At 37.9% G+C, this 17,688-nt stretch overlaps 1 protein-coding gene across 1 annotated transcript in view; it reads right to left on the bottom strand.

The window, feature by feature from the left end:
* Positions 1-17,688, bottom strand: part of ME1 (malic enzyme 1) — a 196,671-nt gene that overhangs the window by 114,962 nt on the left and 64,021 nt on the right. Inside the window, exon 4 of the mRNA XM_032275410.1 lies at positions 5,017-5,092. Coding sequence (XP_032131301.1) covers positions 5,017-5,092 — 76 coding nt within the window. The remainder of the gene's footprint in view (positions 1-5,016; positions 5,093-17,688) is intronic.

Here is a 17,688-nt window from a genome sequence, read left to right as displayed (position 1 = left end):
CAAGTGGGTAAAGTATAGGGAAATAAGAGCTCAGACTGGGAATCAAAAGAAACATAGGGTGGCTTTGAACTTAGTCATATCCACTTTGAGCACAAGAGTGTCCTTAGTAAAGTAATGCATAATTACTGAAGGAGATTGAGAAGGTTATACCTCTGCCCCAAATGCTCTGATCCTTGGTTTATGCATCCTGGCACCATCCACCTATTTTTACAACAATCTGACCCATTCTCCTTAAAGCCTATAACCACTTGATATCTGTGAAACATGTCCAGTACAGTCTGCTACTTCTCTTACCTGAAAATCTTCCACTAGACTTAATGAATTTCATTTTCTTTCTTTTATATATATATTTTTTAATTTATTATTATTTTTTTCCCAAGACGAAGTCTTACTCTTTCACCCAGGCTGGAGTGCTATGGCATGATCTCAGTTCCCTGCGACCTCTGCCTCCCGGGTTCAAGCAGTTCTCCTGCCTCAGCCTCCTGAGTAGCTGGGATTACAGGCGCATACCACCACACCTGGCTAATTTTTGTATTTTTAGTAGAGATGGGGTTTCAGCATGTTGGCCAGGCTGGTCTATAACTCCTGACCTTGTGATCTGCCTGTCTTAGACTCCCAAAGTGCTGGGATTACAGGCATTAGCCACCATGACCAGCCTGTTTAGCTTATTTCTAATTACCTTGAATATTTATGAAGCATATACTTCAATCATGTGGGGATTTTAATTCTATGTAATTTGATATTATTGAACATCTTTGTGTTTCATGGCAATTATATGAATTTAAACAAAACCAATCTTATGAAACAATTTATTAGATACTCTACAAACTGCTACACTCATCATATTCAGAGAAATGTGGAAAAATGTCAGTTATTTGTCCGTGGGTGAATTTAAGCTTCTGTTTCCTATTGGTAAATTGGGAGTAATAAATGCACTTTTCAGAGTAGCTGTATAAAATTGAGAACCAGCTCTTTTTGCTTACCACTGTCCATCAGCACCTAGTACACTATTTGGCAAACAGTAAACAATCAATAAATACTAGTAAACTGAATAAAACTATGATTACATAAAATGAAATCATGATATAAAAATAACTTACCAAAGTACCTGGTACATTACAAAAATTCTTAAAAATTTACAACTATTATTACTATTATTTCCTCAGAACCAATTATAAAGTCATAGCATTTTAGAAGTCAAGAGAAATCTAAAGTACATTCCATTCATTCCTCTTATTTTATAAATTAGGAAACTGAAAAAAATCAGAAAACTGAAGTAATTTGCCTAAGGTGATTTACCTGGTTAATATCAAAGAAGCAGAAACCCAGGTATGTTAATTCCTAGTACAGTGCTCTTTTCACCATACAACATTGCAGAATATATTTTAAAATATACTTTTAAGATATTTCCTTTAATTTCCTGTTCACCTATATTATGCAGCTCTTGGAAAATTATCTTAAAGGTAAATACATTTGAGAGGTAGGTGAAAATCATTTTTGCATATTCTACATATTTGTCCTTGGAAAATGTTCCACGCCAAACAGCAATGGGTCAGTATGTGATGCTCTTTTGGAGGAAGCAATCTGATACCACTAGCTTAACTTAGCTCTGATTTAAGGTAAAATAAATACTGCAAAGAACTATAACTTTGGTTTTTAAATTAAATTAAGGCCAAAATTTCAAAGTCCTAATTCTTCTAATGTGTATTTAACAGTTTTATTTATTGCATTACCATAAATAGAGATACTTTTACATATCATTGATGTTATATACTTTTGTGAACATGTTCTTTGTATAGGTAAAGTCCAATTGGCCTGCCTGTATTTACAAATATTTTTATAATGTGTTTTATAAGGAGAGTAATATTGTCATTTAGCTTAGTTAGGACTTGAACAATAATTTATAAAATGCTGAACCCAGGAGGCAGAGGCTACAGTGAGCCCAGATTGCACCACTGCACTCCAGCCTGGACAACAAGAGTAGAAACTCCACCTCAAAAAAAAAAAAAAAAGCACATTATTTCTTGTTTCTTCATAATTTTTATTCCCTAAGTTATTATTTCAGAGTTATTATTTATATTATTTGGTTATATACATATACATGAACATTTATATATGTAGTAGTTTGAGACATTTTTTAAATGTTTTGAGTCATTTGATATTTATGCTTTATTACAAATGTGTATTTATGGAATTAATTCATAAATACTTCCACATAAAAATATACATTTTAACAGTAAAAGAATTCTTTCAAAGAAAAAAAGCTTTGTCCCTTACATATTTTATCACAATTAATATCCCTTGCTTTTTTTTTTTTTAACTTACTTTATATCCTGCTTCAGAAATATGAGGCAGTTGGATGTTTTCCATACAACAATCAAGTCACAATAGCAGAATTAATATCAGTAAGACAACTACAATTCTATCAATGATGTCTGTTTTTCAGAAATTAAATCTTCACTCCACTATGCAAATTGTTATCTAGGCATTACCTGAATAGAAACTTCCGTACGAAATATGCAGATTTCTCCTGAACACATAAAAATACTCTCCAGGTGTCCAGTCTTCACCCCTTCTTTGTCCTTCTGAAGGCCCATCCTCTTGCAGCCTACCTAAATGTAGAACCTTTGCATCTTTTCCTGTTTTGAAACTATTCTAAAATCTGTTTCCAGGTGAAGCTTCTTCAAATATTACTTATATATTGTCAAATATGACATTCTATTTTCTCAAATCAAATCTCTTTCTGAATTTCAAAACCTTTTATAATAATTTGATCACCACTTAGGCAATGCGAATTCCACCATATTCCAATATTAACACTCAGCTTTATTCAGGTCAGTGAATTTTCTTATTGTTTAAAAACACTCCATTCTCTTACTGAACTTGATACCTACATTCATCTGTTCTCTTCCTAGAATAGTATGTTCTTCCCTTTCTAATTATCAAAGGTTGGATTAAGTTCCAACTTTGCTAGAAAAGTTTTAACTGTTCCAGACTTCTCTAAATAATACTCTCCTCAGAATGAATGAATAAGGCACTTATAATACACAGTTTGATTACATTATGTCTAATAATTGACTTTGTTTCATGTATACTTTCAATTATATAGTTGAGACCATATATGATATTCTTATTTATTTTCAGTATTATTTTACAATCAATGGCTGCCATGTATAAGTACCTACTATGTGCCAGGCACTATGCTAAGATTTTTAAATAAAAGAGGGCATAGCTAGGGATAAGAACATCAGTAAGGACCCAATATTAAGAGTCCAAAGGATAAAAGTAGGCTATGAATAAAGTTAAAGATGCAGAGATCAACTAGTTGGAAGAACAAGAAACATGGTGCGATAGCTTACTCCCTAGCTGTTATGATTACAGGGATATTGACTAGAACTTTCTACTGCAGAACTACTTCCTCTATTGACTTGTCAATTCTTTTTTCTTTTTCTCTGACACAGGGTTTGCCCTGTTGCCCAGGCTAGAGTGTAATGGTGTGATCATAGCTCATTGCAGAATCGAACTCCTGGGCTCAAGTGATCCTCTCATCTCAGCCCCAGGCAAGTAGCTGGAACTACAGGCATGCACCACCATTCCAGCTAATTTTTAAATATGTTCTAGAAATGGGGTCTTACTATGTTGCCCAAGCTGGTCTCAAACTCCTGAGCTCAAGCAATCCTCCCACCCACCTCCACCTCCCAAAGTGTTGGGATCACAGGCATGAGCCACCAATTCTGGTCAACCTGTTTATTCTTAAAATCTCCCTTAGATTCCTGATTAAAAGTAAACATCTTTAGGTGATCATATACTTCTGCTTTATAGAATTAAGATGTTTCTCAGGGTAGTTTCTAAGACCGGAATCTGTGGATAACATGGTCTAGTTGATAGCAGAAAAGCTGAGGAAGCAACTTAGGTAGAAAAAGTAAAAATAAATAAATTAATAAATATAATAAAAAAATTGAGGACACCGGAAATAATAAAAACCATTTTAATTTATAAGTTTTCCTAGCATGAGCCTTAGAGAGCCAAATTAATTAATTATAGCCACAATTTCTCAAGAGGAAAGATCGCCCAGGCATGGTAGCTCACACCTATAGTTTCAATACTTTGGGAAGCTCAGGAAGGAGGACTGCTTGAGGTCAGGAGTTCAAGACCAGCCTGAGCAATACAGTGGGACTTTGTCTCTAAAAATATTAAAATAATTTTAAAAAGATCATAAACGGACTTACACTTCAGAAGTTATGGCTGAAGTGCCTTTGTACCACCGAAAGACATTGATTTAATCCATCCTAGTCCTAAAAGATTCCACAAAGTTGCTAGGTATTCAACAGAAAATAAAAGGGGAACTAAAGGGAGAACAAATACTTCTCACCCCCCCTTACACAAGAAAGATGGCATAGCCCTGTGTCTAAGAACAGGGACTCTGGGGCCAGCTCTGGGGCCTGCATTCAGTTCCTACCACTATCTTACACTACTTTGTAACCGTCTATGCCTTCCTTTCCTCAATGAATTCTTACTATTATTATGAGTTAATCCATGTAAAATGTCTCATTCAGGACGCTACCAAATGTCAGGTACTATTACTACTTTTATTTTCATTACTTACAGAGGGAAGTCAAATGAGCTACTTAAAGTCATAATGATAAAAGAAATAAATTAACAGATTTTTTTTTTTGCCTACTTGGATTCCTCTTAGTGGGATAATTAAACACAACAGATAGAATTTAAGGGTTTGCTTAAAGAAATTCAGATGCTACCGCATATTCAACATGTATCATCACTTAGAATGGAGGTACTAAGAAATTAGACAGAAATAATGAGAAAACTTAGTATCTAAATGTCATCAGAATAAAATTAACCCACTATGTAAAAATCAAAAGCATATAAATTAGGTGATATTCACTAGAAAAGCTAATGAATGCTACCTATTATCATGAGAATTGTCAGTATGTTTTAAACTGTTTTATGGGACAGAAAAGAAAAAAATTGCCGTAGTGGAAAAACGTGATAACTTACCTTGATGACATCTTCTGGCCATGCATTGAGAACTGAAGCAATATGCCCGCGATCATGGATACTAATAAAGAGACCTCTGGCAGAAAACAACAACAACAAAAGGAATAGTTTACATTTACAGGCCTGTCAAACTGTCATGAATATCTTTAAAATTTTCGTCAAACTAGTGAACATTATTTCCTTAAACAAATAAGGGCCAGGAATCTTATAAGTATGGAAGATATTACTTGAAATAATATATTGACATCTACAAAAAAGGTAGGTTTGTTCTCTTAAATATTTTAAAATATTTTTAAATTAAGAAACCTTTACTATATTTACGTACAGAGAACTTAAATAGCATTATCAGTTCCACTCACAAATTCATTCAGAATCTGTAATGAAATAATATATACAAAAGCACTTTGAAAAGCCACATGAAGCATCTGTAAACAGACATTTTCAACGTATATTCCACTTAATTCATCTTCAATATGAAGATGAGAACATGTGTTAAAGATGGCTGAAGTGACTGACTAATGCTGATAAGTTCCTTCATGTGGAGCTCACTTGATTCTTTGATTTGTGATCTTAGCTGCAAACTGCCATTTGCAACTCTGTTATTTACACTCTCAATTCTTTAACACTGCTGTCCCCTCCCATTTCCTACAAAAGCTTAACAAGTAACTTCATATATTAAAATAATGGAATTTAAAATATGTAAATAACTTATCCCCATTTAAAAATTTTGCTCTAGGATTGTTAAATATAACTCATATACAGAGAACCACATACAGCTTAATGAATTGTTTTAAGACAACCACCTTTCTACATAAAAATATTCATTTAAACAGAATCTTTCCAGCTACCCAGAACCCATCCACAGGTTTTCTTCCAAAGACTCTTCCCTTCTAGGTGTAACCACTATCCTCACTTTCATGGTATCAATTCCCTTATAGTTAATTTTTGTTTTATCCCCCAAATCATAAACCTTCCATAGGCACTATTGTTTAATTTCTCTAGTAGAGTTTCCCATAATATGGATTTAGTTAATTACATCCCTATGGTATAGGTTAACATGATCTTTCCTCTGTACTCTTGGACAATTGGTAACTGAATCTAGAAACATAATCAGATTCATGTTCAATTTTTTGGACAAGACATTTTATGTGTTGATGTTATCAGAAGGCATACTATATTTGGAATTCCTTTTTGTAATGTTAGTAGCTTCTTTTGCTAAATGTCTAAATTCATGAATTCATCTAGCATTACAAAATGGAGATATTCCAATTTTATCATTCATTATTTATTTACTGGAACATTCCTTTAAAGAGAAATTTCACCACATCTACTATTTGGGTATCCAAGGATACAGTTGACAGAGAAAAAGGAAAAATGCTTCATTCTCTTTGCTTATCAGTTTTTAAATTTAAAAGCTAGTTAACTAGAATTCTTCCAGGGTTTCCACTTAGTTGTTGTTGCTGTTGTTGTGTGTATGTGTGTGCGATTTTGTTGTTGGTTTTATTTTGGATCAATTTGAGCTCATGGATTTAAACATATTTGATGTGTTTCAGTCCATTTTAGTTATTTTCCTTATTGATATTCATATTATCTCACCTTGAGCAAGTGAAAGACTCTTCATGTTGTCCCCTAAGTCCTTTTGACATGACTATAGTAGTTTTTGATAGCTTCCTTGCTCTGTTATGAACAAATGTTCCAGGTTTATTTTGGAAATGTTCTGCCCCAGGCCTAAAATGAGCCATTTATTGAATCTGTTTCTTTGAGCAGAAAGTAGTTTTTCAAGAATACAATCTAGGTAATAGAGATGCCTACTGCTACTAATTGGCAAAAGTATTGTTTTAGAAAAATCACAAAACCATGTTGATAAGATTTACTTCCTATGTATGGCTGCAAATCTCCAACTGGTACTCTTCTCTGTAAAGTTTACCACTATGATGTCTTAGCAGATTTAACTTATTATTCTCAGAGAAGACAATTCTGTACCTTCTCTCTCCCACTCTCACACACCCACCCCCCATCATGCTTTGTTGATAATTTAAACTTGAATTTCAAACGGAAGTAGATGCAAAAGGGTAAAAACTACTTCATCATTCTAATATAAATTCTACTAACCCAGCTGCACCTTTTTCTTTTTTTCACAACTTCTGCCTTCCCTCCTTGTTAAAATAGAAGAAATTTTCCTACCGTAATTAAGGCCATCCTCTTGTGCTCAGGGTCCTATCCCATCTTACCTTTCCAAAGGCTTCACTCCTACAATTATTCCATCTCTATGCTGCATCACTGCTTTTTCTACTGGATAAATTTTTGGCACAAAAACCTGTGCTATATTATCCATCTTTTCAAAAGATTGGATTTTATCCCCTACTCTCCTCTGATTCGTAGCAAATCCTTCAAGAGATTTGCATTTCTTATTGTCTTTGTTTTTTTTTTTTTTTTTTTACCACCTATTCTCTCTTTCATCTGTCGATAAGGCTTTTTTTCCTCACCTCTCCATAGACAGCTCTTACTAAGTCACTGATGATTTTCATCTCAATGCAGGCAAAGGTCAGCTCTCAACTCTCATTTTATTTGACATCTTGACTGTGTTTGACATTGTTGACTTTCTCTTTTGTGAAAGACTCTTCTAGCTGCTGAGATGCCACATTTGCCTAAGTTTCCTTCTCATCACCACCTGCTTCTTCTCAGCTTCCTTTGATGCCTCTGCCTCCTCTCCTAGTCTTCTTAATGTTGAACTGTTCAGGGGCGCTATACTCCTCTCTTCTTCAGTTACACTCACTGATGTAATTTAAGCACTCTCATGGTTGGTTGGTTGGTTAGTTGGTTGTTTTTGAGACGGTGTCTCACTCTGTCACCCAGGTTGGAGTGCAGTGGCTTAGCGTTGGCTCACTGCAGCCTCTGCCTCCTGGGTTCAAACGATTCTCCTGCCTCAGCCTCTCATGTAGCTTGGATTACAGGTGGCTGCCACCATGCTCAGCCAATTTTTTTATTTTTAGTAGACATGAGATGGGGCTTCACCATGTTGGCCAGGCTGGTCTTGAACTCCTAACCTCAAGTGATCTGCCCGTCTCAGCCTCCCAAAGTGTTGGGATATGGAGCTACTGTACTTGGCCTCTCATGGTTTTAATATCATATGTGTAATAGTGACTCTCAAACTTCTATCATCACCCTAGACCCCTCCTTGAGCTCCAAACTATACATCTAACTACCTACTTAATTCTTTCTCATTAGTCAATCTTCAGCTAAAATCTTGGCTCCTCAGACAAGGCTTCTCTGATAACACTAGTCAATGCACTTCCACCCCAACATTTTTATCACCTTCATAATACTTATAAATGTCTGGAATTATTTATTTATGTATTCACATGTGAACTATCTGTGTCTTTCCTGGCACCATCACCTACCATATACGTGCACACAAAGCAGTAAGGTCCTTAAGTACAAAGACTCTCTATTTTGCTTACTTTTCTAACCCTGATGCCTCTAAGTGTGCTAGCAAGTAGTATGTATCCAACAATATGTGCTGACTTCAGTGCTGAAAAAATAAGACTTTTATAATTAAATATTATAAAGCACAGAAAACATGAAATAAATCCAGACTTATACTGACTCATTAAGTAACCAAAAATTATGTCGGTGCTATAGGAAGACTACTGATGACTGTCTGACTCAACAAGAATATTAATTTAATAAGCTGACACTTCATTATATCCTTTCATGGTTTTCTTGCTATTTTGTATAAATGTATTTTGTTTCTCAAAATTGACTGTAAGTTCTTTGTAAAGTACATATTTCTTTTGGGTTCCTGTCATAGCCAATGTGAGCCTATAAAATCAGCAGGATCTCAATAAATAATTACAAAATTAAAATATTTTGGACTTTTTAAAGAAGGAGCTTTTGTTGAATTATTAAGATGTTCTTGGCAATAAACTATTTTTAATGTGTATACATTTAGGGGGTACAAGTGCAAATTTGTTACATGCATAGCTTGCACAGTGGTCAAGTCGAGGGTATTGGGGTATTCAACAGTATTTCTCAGAAACTTGTTAGTGAGCCAAGGTTTTCCAAGTAACACTGGTTTCAAGAAATTTCATTTTTTTTTTAATGAGAGATAATGAATTATACCAAAATTAATACCAATTAAATGCCAATGTCTATTATATCTGAGTTCAGCTTCAGAAGAAAAGTCATTTGGCCACCTGTAATCTCTTGCACCGAGTAAAGATTCATTCATAGAAAGAATTATTACTTTTGAAGAGAGCTCAACAAATAAAGGATCTGTAATGTCCCACCAAAACCAAGCATTTGGGAACAGTTATTTACAATACCTCCTGAATGTCTTCATAACTACAAATTTAATGAGATTTCCAAAAGTGTTTTGGCACAGAAATGACTCATACTTTCTGGTATACAGTTGGATATAAAACATTAATTTCCAACATATACATATATGTAGTTATAAAATAAAAAAGTTTAAATAACAAGGGTATATCAATGATATTTTCAAATGAATGGAATTACAGTGAATGCCTTTTCACCATCGTCTTATTCTCACATTTTCATTCTTGTTTCATGTTAGAACTAAGACAATTTTAAAATATGGACTGCTTTTTCCTATGTAAAGTTCAAATTTTTCTCATAACCTCTTATGTATATATAACCTTCAAAACAGATTTGAGAGATGAGATAATATTCTTAATTCTTCATGTTATCTCAGATAATATCCTTAAAAGTTTATTTATTATCAAGATAAAGTTCATTTTATAACATGCAACTTTCCACTGTAATTAAATTTGTATTTCATTTTGGTAATAAATTTACAAACCCTGATCCTAGGTCAGTACAGGAAGTAGCCATCCTGAAATTTTCTTTATAACCCTCTGTTTCCTTAGAGAAGCCAATTTTACTATCTTTTGAAATAAGAAAAGTAAACCCCATATTTTGTACAAAATATGACTATGCATTAGGGAGCCCTTAGAGTTAACTCAATGCTGAGTTATATACCAAAGGTCTGGACTGACAGAAAAAGAAGTACTAAAAAAGGCTAACTTCAAGTAAAATGTAGGTCTAAAGATCAGGAAATAGCTAGGATAAAGATGCAGATTTAGGAGAGATATGCCTTGAGTTGAAAGGAATAGAAGAAATTATCAAAGGGGAAAGAAGAAAAGGCCAAGAAAGAACATTACAAATTAGTACCCACAATAAAAGAATAAGGTGACTAAGAACAGCCCTTCAGAAAATAACAATTCTAACAGGTAAGGCAACCGGTGTTTCTGAAGCCAAAGGAAGTCAAAGGAAAAAAATGTTAAGAGCATAGATTAATATGATCGTTAAGTGCAGTAAATTGTTTGAACATAAATTTTTTTTCTGAACTGTGATTTAAATAGCCAACATGATGCCTCATCACCACCAAATGATGTAATGCATGTCCACTGTTAAAGTGAGGGAATTGACTGGAAAAGAATGGGACCCTGAAACTTGGAATGGGAACATGTGGGAGGACCCTGATGAAGTTGGGGACCCTGAGTTTGTAAACTCTGACGAACTTTTTTTGCCAGAAGGAACAGCTTCCCCATTTCCAGTAGTGGCAACATCCCCTCCTGGACCCATGCTGCCATCAGCCTTTCCACCTTCATCTGAAAAGATAACCCTATGCTGCCTGAGGCAACAGTGATAGCCTCCCCTGAAGCAGTTGCTAGACAAGATAATGTTGATTCTCCTCAGGAGCCACCACAAACACCCCTGTTTGCTGCTAAACCTATAATATAACTAGACTAAAGTCCTGGCAGGCCCCTAGAGGTGAGGTTGAGAGTGTGACATATGAGGAGGTGCATTACACAGAACTTGAGTTTTCGAATTTATATAAGCAGAAATCTGGAGAACAGTCATGGGAATGAATATTAAGGGTGTGGGATAGTGGTGGGAGGAACATAGACTCAGATCAGGCTGAATTTATTAAATTGGGCCTGCTGAGTAGGGACTCTGCATTTAATGTTGCAGTTTGGGGAGTTACAAAAGGTTCTAATAGCTTATTTGCTTGGTTAGCTGAAATATGGATTAAAAGATGGCCCACTGTGAGTGAGCTGGAAATGCCTGATCTCCCTTGGTTTAATATAGAGGAAGAGTGGGACGTAGGGAGAGTGGGGTGGTGGAGTGGATTAGTCACTTTAGACTGACTCATCCCAACTGGGAGGGTCCAGAAAATACACCCTTGACCAACTGACCAACATCTTGAGAAACAGGTTTGGGAGGGCAGCAACTACATCTTTGAAAAGCCTTGTACTTGCTCTTCTCTGTATGTCAGATCTAACAGTGGGAACTGCAGTCACTCAAGTACAAAACTTAAATACAATGGGAATAATTGGATCCCAAGGTGGCTGGGGCCAAGTGGCAGCACTCAATTGTCAAAGGCAAGGTGGGCAGAGCTACCGTAATAGACAGCAGAGGCTGAACAGCAATCAAAATAGTCAGACTCATGTAGAGCTATAAGTGAAATTGATAGGAAGCCTACTGCATTCCTACTTAATCTATATAAACAGAAAACTTCTAGTCCAATGGGCAAAAGACTAATTTGGATTATAAAATCAGAGAATTATCGCCCCTCAATTAATTTCCAGACTTGAGCCAGTTTACAGACCCAAAACCCCTTGAATGAAAGGGAGGCTGGGTCCCCTGGAGGAAGGACCCCACTACATATCTGACAATTTATGTACTGAATCTTTCTCCCATCCTTCCCCAAGGAGACCTCCAGGCTCTTACAAGTTAACTATGCATTGGGAAAAGGGAAATGATCAGACATTTTGGGGACTACTGGCTTTGAGATAATGTTGACTGTAGGGTACTCAAAACACCATTGTGGTCCTCCAGTTAAAGTAGGGGCATATGGAGGTCAGGTAATTAATGGAGTTTTAGCTCAGGTCCAACTTACAGTGGGTCCAGTGGGTCCCCAGAATCATCCTATAGTCATTTCCTCAGTGCCAGAAATGCATAAATGGCATAGACATACTTAGCAGCTGGCAGAACTCCCACATTGGCTCCTTGACTGGTAGATTGAGGGCTATTATGGTAGGAAATGCTAAATAAAAACCATTAGAGCTGCCTCTACCTAGATAAATAGTAAATGAAAAACAATATCGCATCCCGGAGGGACTGCAGAGATTAGTGCCACCATCAAAGACTTGAAAGATCAAGGGGTGGTGATTCCCACCATATCCCCATTCAGCTCTTCCATTTGTCCTGTGCAGAAGACAGATGGATAATAGAGAATGACAGTAGGTTATTGTAAGCTTAACCAAGTGGCGACACCAATTGCAGCTGCTGTACCAGATGTGGTTTCATTGCTTGAGCAAACAACACATCTCCTGGTTCCTGGTATGCAGCCATTGACTCAGCAAATGACTTTTTTTCCATTCTTGTCCATAAGGTCCACCAGAAGCAATCTGCCTTCAGCTGGCAAGACCAGCAATATGCCTTTACTTTCCTACCTCAGGGGTATATCAACTCTCCAGTTTTCTGTCATAATCTTATTCAGAGGGACCTTGATCACTTTCACTTCTGCAAGATATCACACTGGTCCATTACATTGATGTCATTATGCTGATTGGATCCAGTGAGCAAGAAGTAGCAAACATACTGGACTTTTTGGTGAGACATTTGTATGCCAGAGGATGGGAAATAAATCCAACTAAAATTCAGGGATTCTACCTCAGTAAAATTTCTAGCAGTCCAGTGGTGTGGAGACTGTTGAGATATTCCTTCTAAGGTGAAGGATAAATTGCTGAATTTGGCCCATCCTACAACCAAGAAAAAGGCACAATGCCTAGTGGGCCAATTTGGATTTGACAGGTAACACATCCCTCATTTGCGTGATGCTCTGGCCCATTTATCGAGTGACCTGAAAGGCTGTCAGTTTTGAGTGGGGTCCCAAACAAGAGAAGGCTCTGCAACAGGTCTAGGCTGCTGTGCAAGCTGCTCTGCTACTTGGGCCATATGACCCAGCAGATCTGATGGTGTTTTAAGTGTCAGTGGCAGATACGAATGCTGTTTGGAGCCTTTGCTATAAGCCCCCACAGGCTAATTACAGTGGCGGCCTCCAGGATTTTGAAGCAAGGCCCTGCCATCTTCTGAAGATAAATAATCTCCTTTTGAGAGATGGCCCTGGCCTGTTACTGGGCTTTGGTGGAAACTGAATGTTTGACTATGGGTAATCAAGTCACCATGTGACCTAAGCTACCTATCATGAACTGCCTATCATGCTTTTGATACATCTAGCCATAAAGTGGGGCATGAACAGAAGCATTCCATAATCAAATGGAAATGGTATATAGGTGACTGGGTTCAAGCAGATCCTGAAGGCACAAGTAAGTTACATGAGGAAATGACTCAAATGCCCATGCTCTCCACTCCTGCCACACTGCCTTCTCTTCCCAAGCCTGCACCAGTGGCCTCATGGGGAGTTCCCTATGATCAGTTGACAGAGGAAGAGAAAGGCCTAGTTCACAGATGGTTCTGAACAATATGCAGGTACCACCCAAAAGTGGACAGCTGCAGCATTACAGCCCCTTTCTAGGACATCCCTGAAGGACAGCAGTGAAGGGAAATCTTCCCAGAGGGCAGAACTTCAAGCAGTACACCTGGTTGTGCTCTTTACATGGAGGGAGAAATGGCCAGATGCATAATTACATTAAGAATTCATGGGCTGTAGTCCATAATGATTGGAAAATTGGTGACAAAGAAATTTGGGGAAGAGGTATGTGGGCGAACGTCTCTGAGTGATCAAAAACTATGAAGATATTTGTATCCCATATGAGTGCTCACCAATGGGTGACTTCAGCAGAGGAGGTTTTAATAATCAAGTGATAGGACATGACCTGTTCTCTGGATACCACTCAGCCTCTTTCCCCAGCCACCCCTGTCATCACCCAGTGGGCCTATGAACAAAGTGGCCATGGTGGCATAGATGGAGGTTATGCATGGGCTCAGCAACATGAACTTCCATTCACCAAGGCTGACTTGGCTACAGTCACTGCAGAGTGTCCAATTTGCCAGCAGCAAAAACCAACACTGAGCCCTCAATGTGGTGCCATTCCTCGGGGTAATCAGCTAGCTAGCTGGTGGCAGGTTGATTATATTGGACCTCTTCCATCATGGAAGGGGCAGAGGTTTGTCCTCATGGAATAGGCACTTATTCTGGATATGGGTTTGCCTATCCTGCAGGCAATGCTTCTGCCAAGACTACCATCTGTGAGCTCACAGAATGCCTTATCCACCATCATGGTTATTCCATACAGCATTGTGTCTGACAAAGACACTCACTTTACTGCTAAAGAAGTGTGTGGCAATAAGCTCATGCTCATGGAATTCACTGGTCTTACCACATTCCCCAACATCCTAAAGCAGCTGGATTGACAGAATGGTGGAATGGTCTTTTGAAGTCACAGTTACAATGCCAACTAGGTGATAATACTTTTCAGGGCTGAGGCAAAGTTCTCCAGAAGGTAGTGTATGCTCTCAATCAGTGTCCAATATATGGCACTCTATCTCCCCTAGCCAGGATTAACGGGTCCAGGAATCAAGGGGTAGAAGCAGAAGTGACACCACTCACCATCACCCCTAGTATCCACTAGCAAAATTTTTGCTTCCTGTTCCCAGAACACTATGTTCTGCTGGCCTAGAGGTCTTAGTTCCAGAGGGAGGAATGCTGCCACCAGGAGACACAATAACTATTTTATTAAACTGGAAGTTAAGATTGTCACCTGGACACTTTTGGCTCCTCTTACCTTTAAGTCAACAGGTTAAGAAGGGAGTAACAGTGTTGGCTGGGGTGACTGACCTGGACTATCAAGATGAAATCAGTCTACTACTCCACAATAGAGGCAAGGAATAGTATGCACGGAATACAGGAGATCCATTAGGGCACCTCTTAGTATTACCATGCTGTGTGAATAAGGTCAATGGGAAACTACAACAGCCCAATCCAGGCAGGACTACAAATGACCCAGACCCTTCAGGAAAAAAGGTTTGGGTCACTCCAGTCACTCCACCAGGAAAAAAAAAAAACAGCTACAACCTGCTGAGGTGCTTGCTGAAGGCAAAGGAAATACAGAATGCGTAGTAGAAGAAGGTAGTCATCAATATTAGCTACGGCCACATGACCAGCTGCAGAAAGGAAGACTGTAACTGTCATTAGTATTTTCTCCTTCTTTTGTTAAAAACATGTTTGTGCATGGATATACTTGTACTAAGAAAATATAATTTTATTTCCTTTCCCCTTTATCATGTGACATAAGATTAATTGACTTCACATCAGCATTTAAGTATTGTTAACTTTATGTATGGGTTGGGGATTGGTGCAGTGCCAGCGGTAGGAAGGATAATTGTATTATGTTAGGCATAATTATGACCTTATTATTGTCTTTATTTGAAGATTATGTATGATCTCAGGAGATGTGTGTGGGTTCAAATTGACAAGGGGTGAACTTGTGATGATTAATACTGAGTGTCAACTTGATGGGATTGAAGGATACAAAGTACTGATCCTGAGTGTGTCTGTGAGGGTGTTGCAAAAGGAGATAAAACATTTGAGATAGTGGGCTGGGAAAGGGAGACCCACCCTTAATCTGGGTGGGAACAATCTAATCAGCTGCCAGCATGACTAGAATATAAGCAGGCAGAAAAATGTGAAAAGAGAGACTGGCCTAGCCTCCCAGCCTACATCTTTCTCCTATGCTGGATGCTTTCTGGCCTCAAACATCAAACTCCAAGTTCTTCAGCTTTGGAAATCAGACTGGCTCTCCTTGCTCCTCAGCCTGCAGATGACCTATTGTGGGACTTTGTGATAGTGTGAGTTAATACATAATAAACTCCCCCTTAAACTCTCTCTCTATACGTCCATTACTTCTGTCCCTCCAGAAAACCCTAACTAATACACCAATCATTTTTCAAGTACTTCCTTACTTGTTGGTACATATCCCAAGCTCATCTTTTACTTACTCTGGCACAGCCCTGGAGTCAGCAATTTTTCTAACAAGTTTTGGTTCTTAATAAGGAGTTTTGGTAAAGGATGATATTTACATGTGAGTGTTCCATGTACTCATTGTTCCAGGTGTGTTGCTGCTTCCAGGCCAACCCAATGGACAGAGCTAGAGACTATACGTAGGTACATACATACTTCACACATATGTATGTCAATATGTGTCAAATATAGATAGATACATATCTAACTATCTATCTATCTATTGAAAGCATAAATTTGCAGCAATACTTCCAACAGGGTTCATTCTGGTTGTCACTGTCTCCTTTCAGTTTTCACTCTTTCTTATAATGAGAAACCTAACTCCCAGTTGTGTTTAATATATTTACTTATTTGATCAGTCCTCCTGAATGAAACCAGTTGCCTCCCCTCCCCAAGTTGATGCCCCAATCACCTCACACACACACTAATCTCTGAAGGGTAGCTCTCCTACCCAGAAGTCCTCCTCATCCAACTGGGGTTCTGTCCCCAGGCACTGGACTACTCTCCTACCCAGATTTTCCTCTTACCTCCTTTGTCCTCACAACCTGAGGCAGGCCACCAACCTATGTGGGTATTGCTTTTTTCTTTGAGACAAAGTCGTGCTCTTGTTGCCCAGGCAGGACTGCAGTGGCGCAATCTCAGCTCACTGCAACCTCCGCCTCCTGAGTTCAAGCAATTCTCCTGCCTCAGTCTCTGGAGTTGCTGGGATTACAGGCTTCCACCACCATGCCCAGCTAATTTTTTGTATTTTTAGTAGAGACAGGTTTCACCATGTTGGCTAGGCTGGTCTTGAACTCCTGACCTCAGGTGATCCACCTGCCTCGGCCTCCCAAAGTGCTGGGATTACAGGCATGAGCCACCATGCCTGGTCCTATGTGGGTGTTTTTAACCCTTCCCAGCCTTCAACATTTCATGCAGGGGCTCCAGCCCTTTCAATAAGAGAATGAAAGAGCATGACACAGCCGGCCATTGCTGCTACCTCCAAGGAACACACAAAAAACGCTGGTTGCAAGGTATACAAAAACAAGATATAATTATTTTACTGTTGGCTTGGTACAGAGGCATGTGCCTGTAAGCCCAGCACATTGGAAGGACAAAACAGGAGACCACTTGAGGCCAGGAGTTCAAGATGAGCCTGGCCAACAGTGCCAGACCTGTCTACAAAAAAGAAAAAAAAATTACTGCTGCTGGAGGAAAACCAACCTAGGTCATAGCTTCACATATTAAAAATTTTTTATCTCTTGTTTATACTTGTAGAAATTGTCTTCCTATTTATCTTTCACTTTTCTTTGTTGTTTCCATTTGTATTTAGTAAAATAAACTGAATTTTTTCTTTCAGATTTCTGTTTCTTTTAAGCATGCCTCATTAACCACTTTTCTATATTTCACTACTTTTCCTAGGTTTAATCTGATTCTTTAAATCTAAAATTTCAGCACAGTCTATTAGGTGGGAATCCAAAATTGCATTTCATACTTTTACAAATATACTTTTGGTATAACTACGCTTTGATCTCATTAATGTCTCCTGTCTTTGGACACCTGCTTTATTTTTTTCCTCATAATTATCAATGTATCCTTACTGAATTTATTTGAAAACCTCCAAAAACGTATCAGTTCATCTGCTTTCTCTTTTCTGCAACCTCTACTGCAGAATGATGGTT

This window comes from Sapajus apella, unplaced genomic scaffold (genome assembly GCF_009761245.1).
Source record: "Sapajus apella isolate SASKATOON/1434 unplaced genomic scaffold, GSC_monkey_1.0 scaffold6, whole genome shotgun sequence".
Taxonomy (NCBI): domain Eukaryota; kingdom Metazoa; phylum Chordata; class Mammalia; order Primates; family Cebidae; genus Sapajus; species Sapajus apella.
Note: the sequence above shows the minus strand (reverse complement) of the source record. Positions and strands in the feature narration are given on the sequence as shown.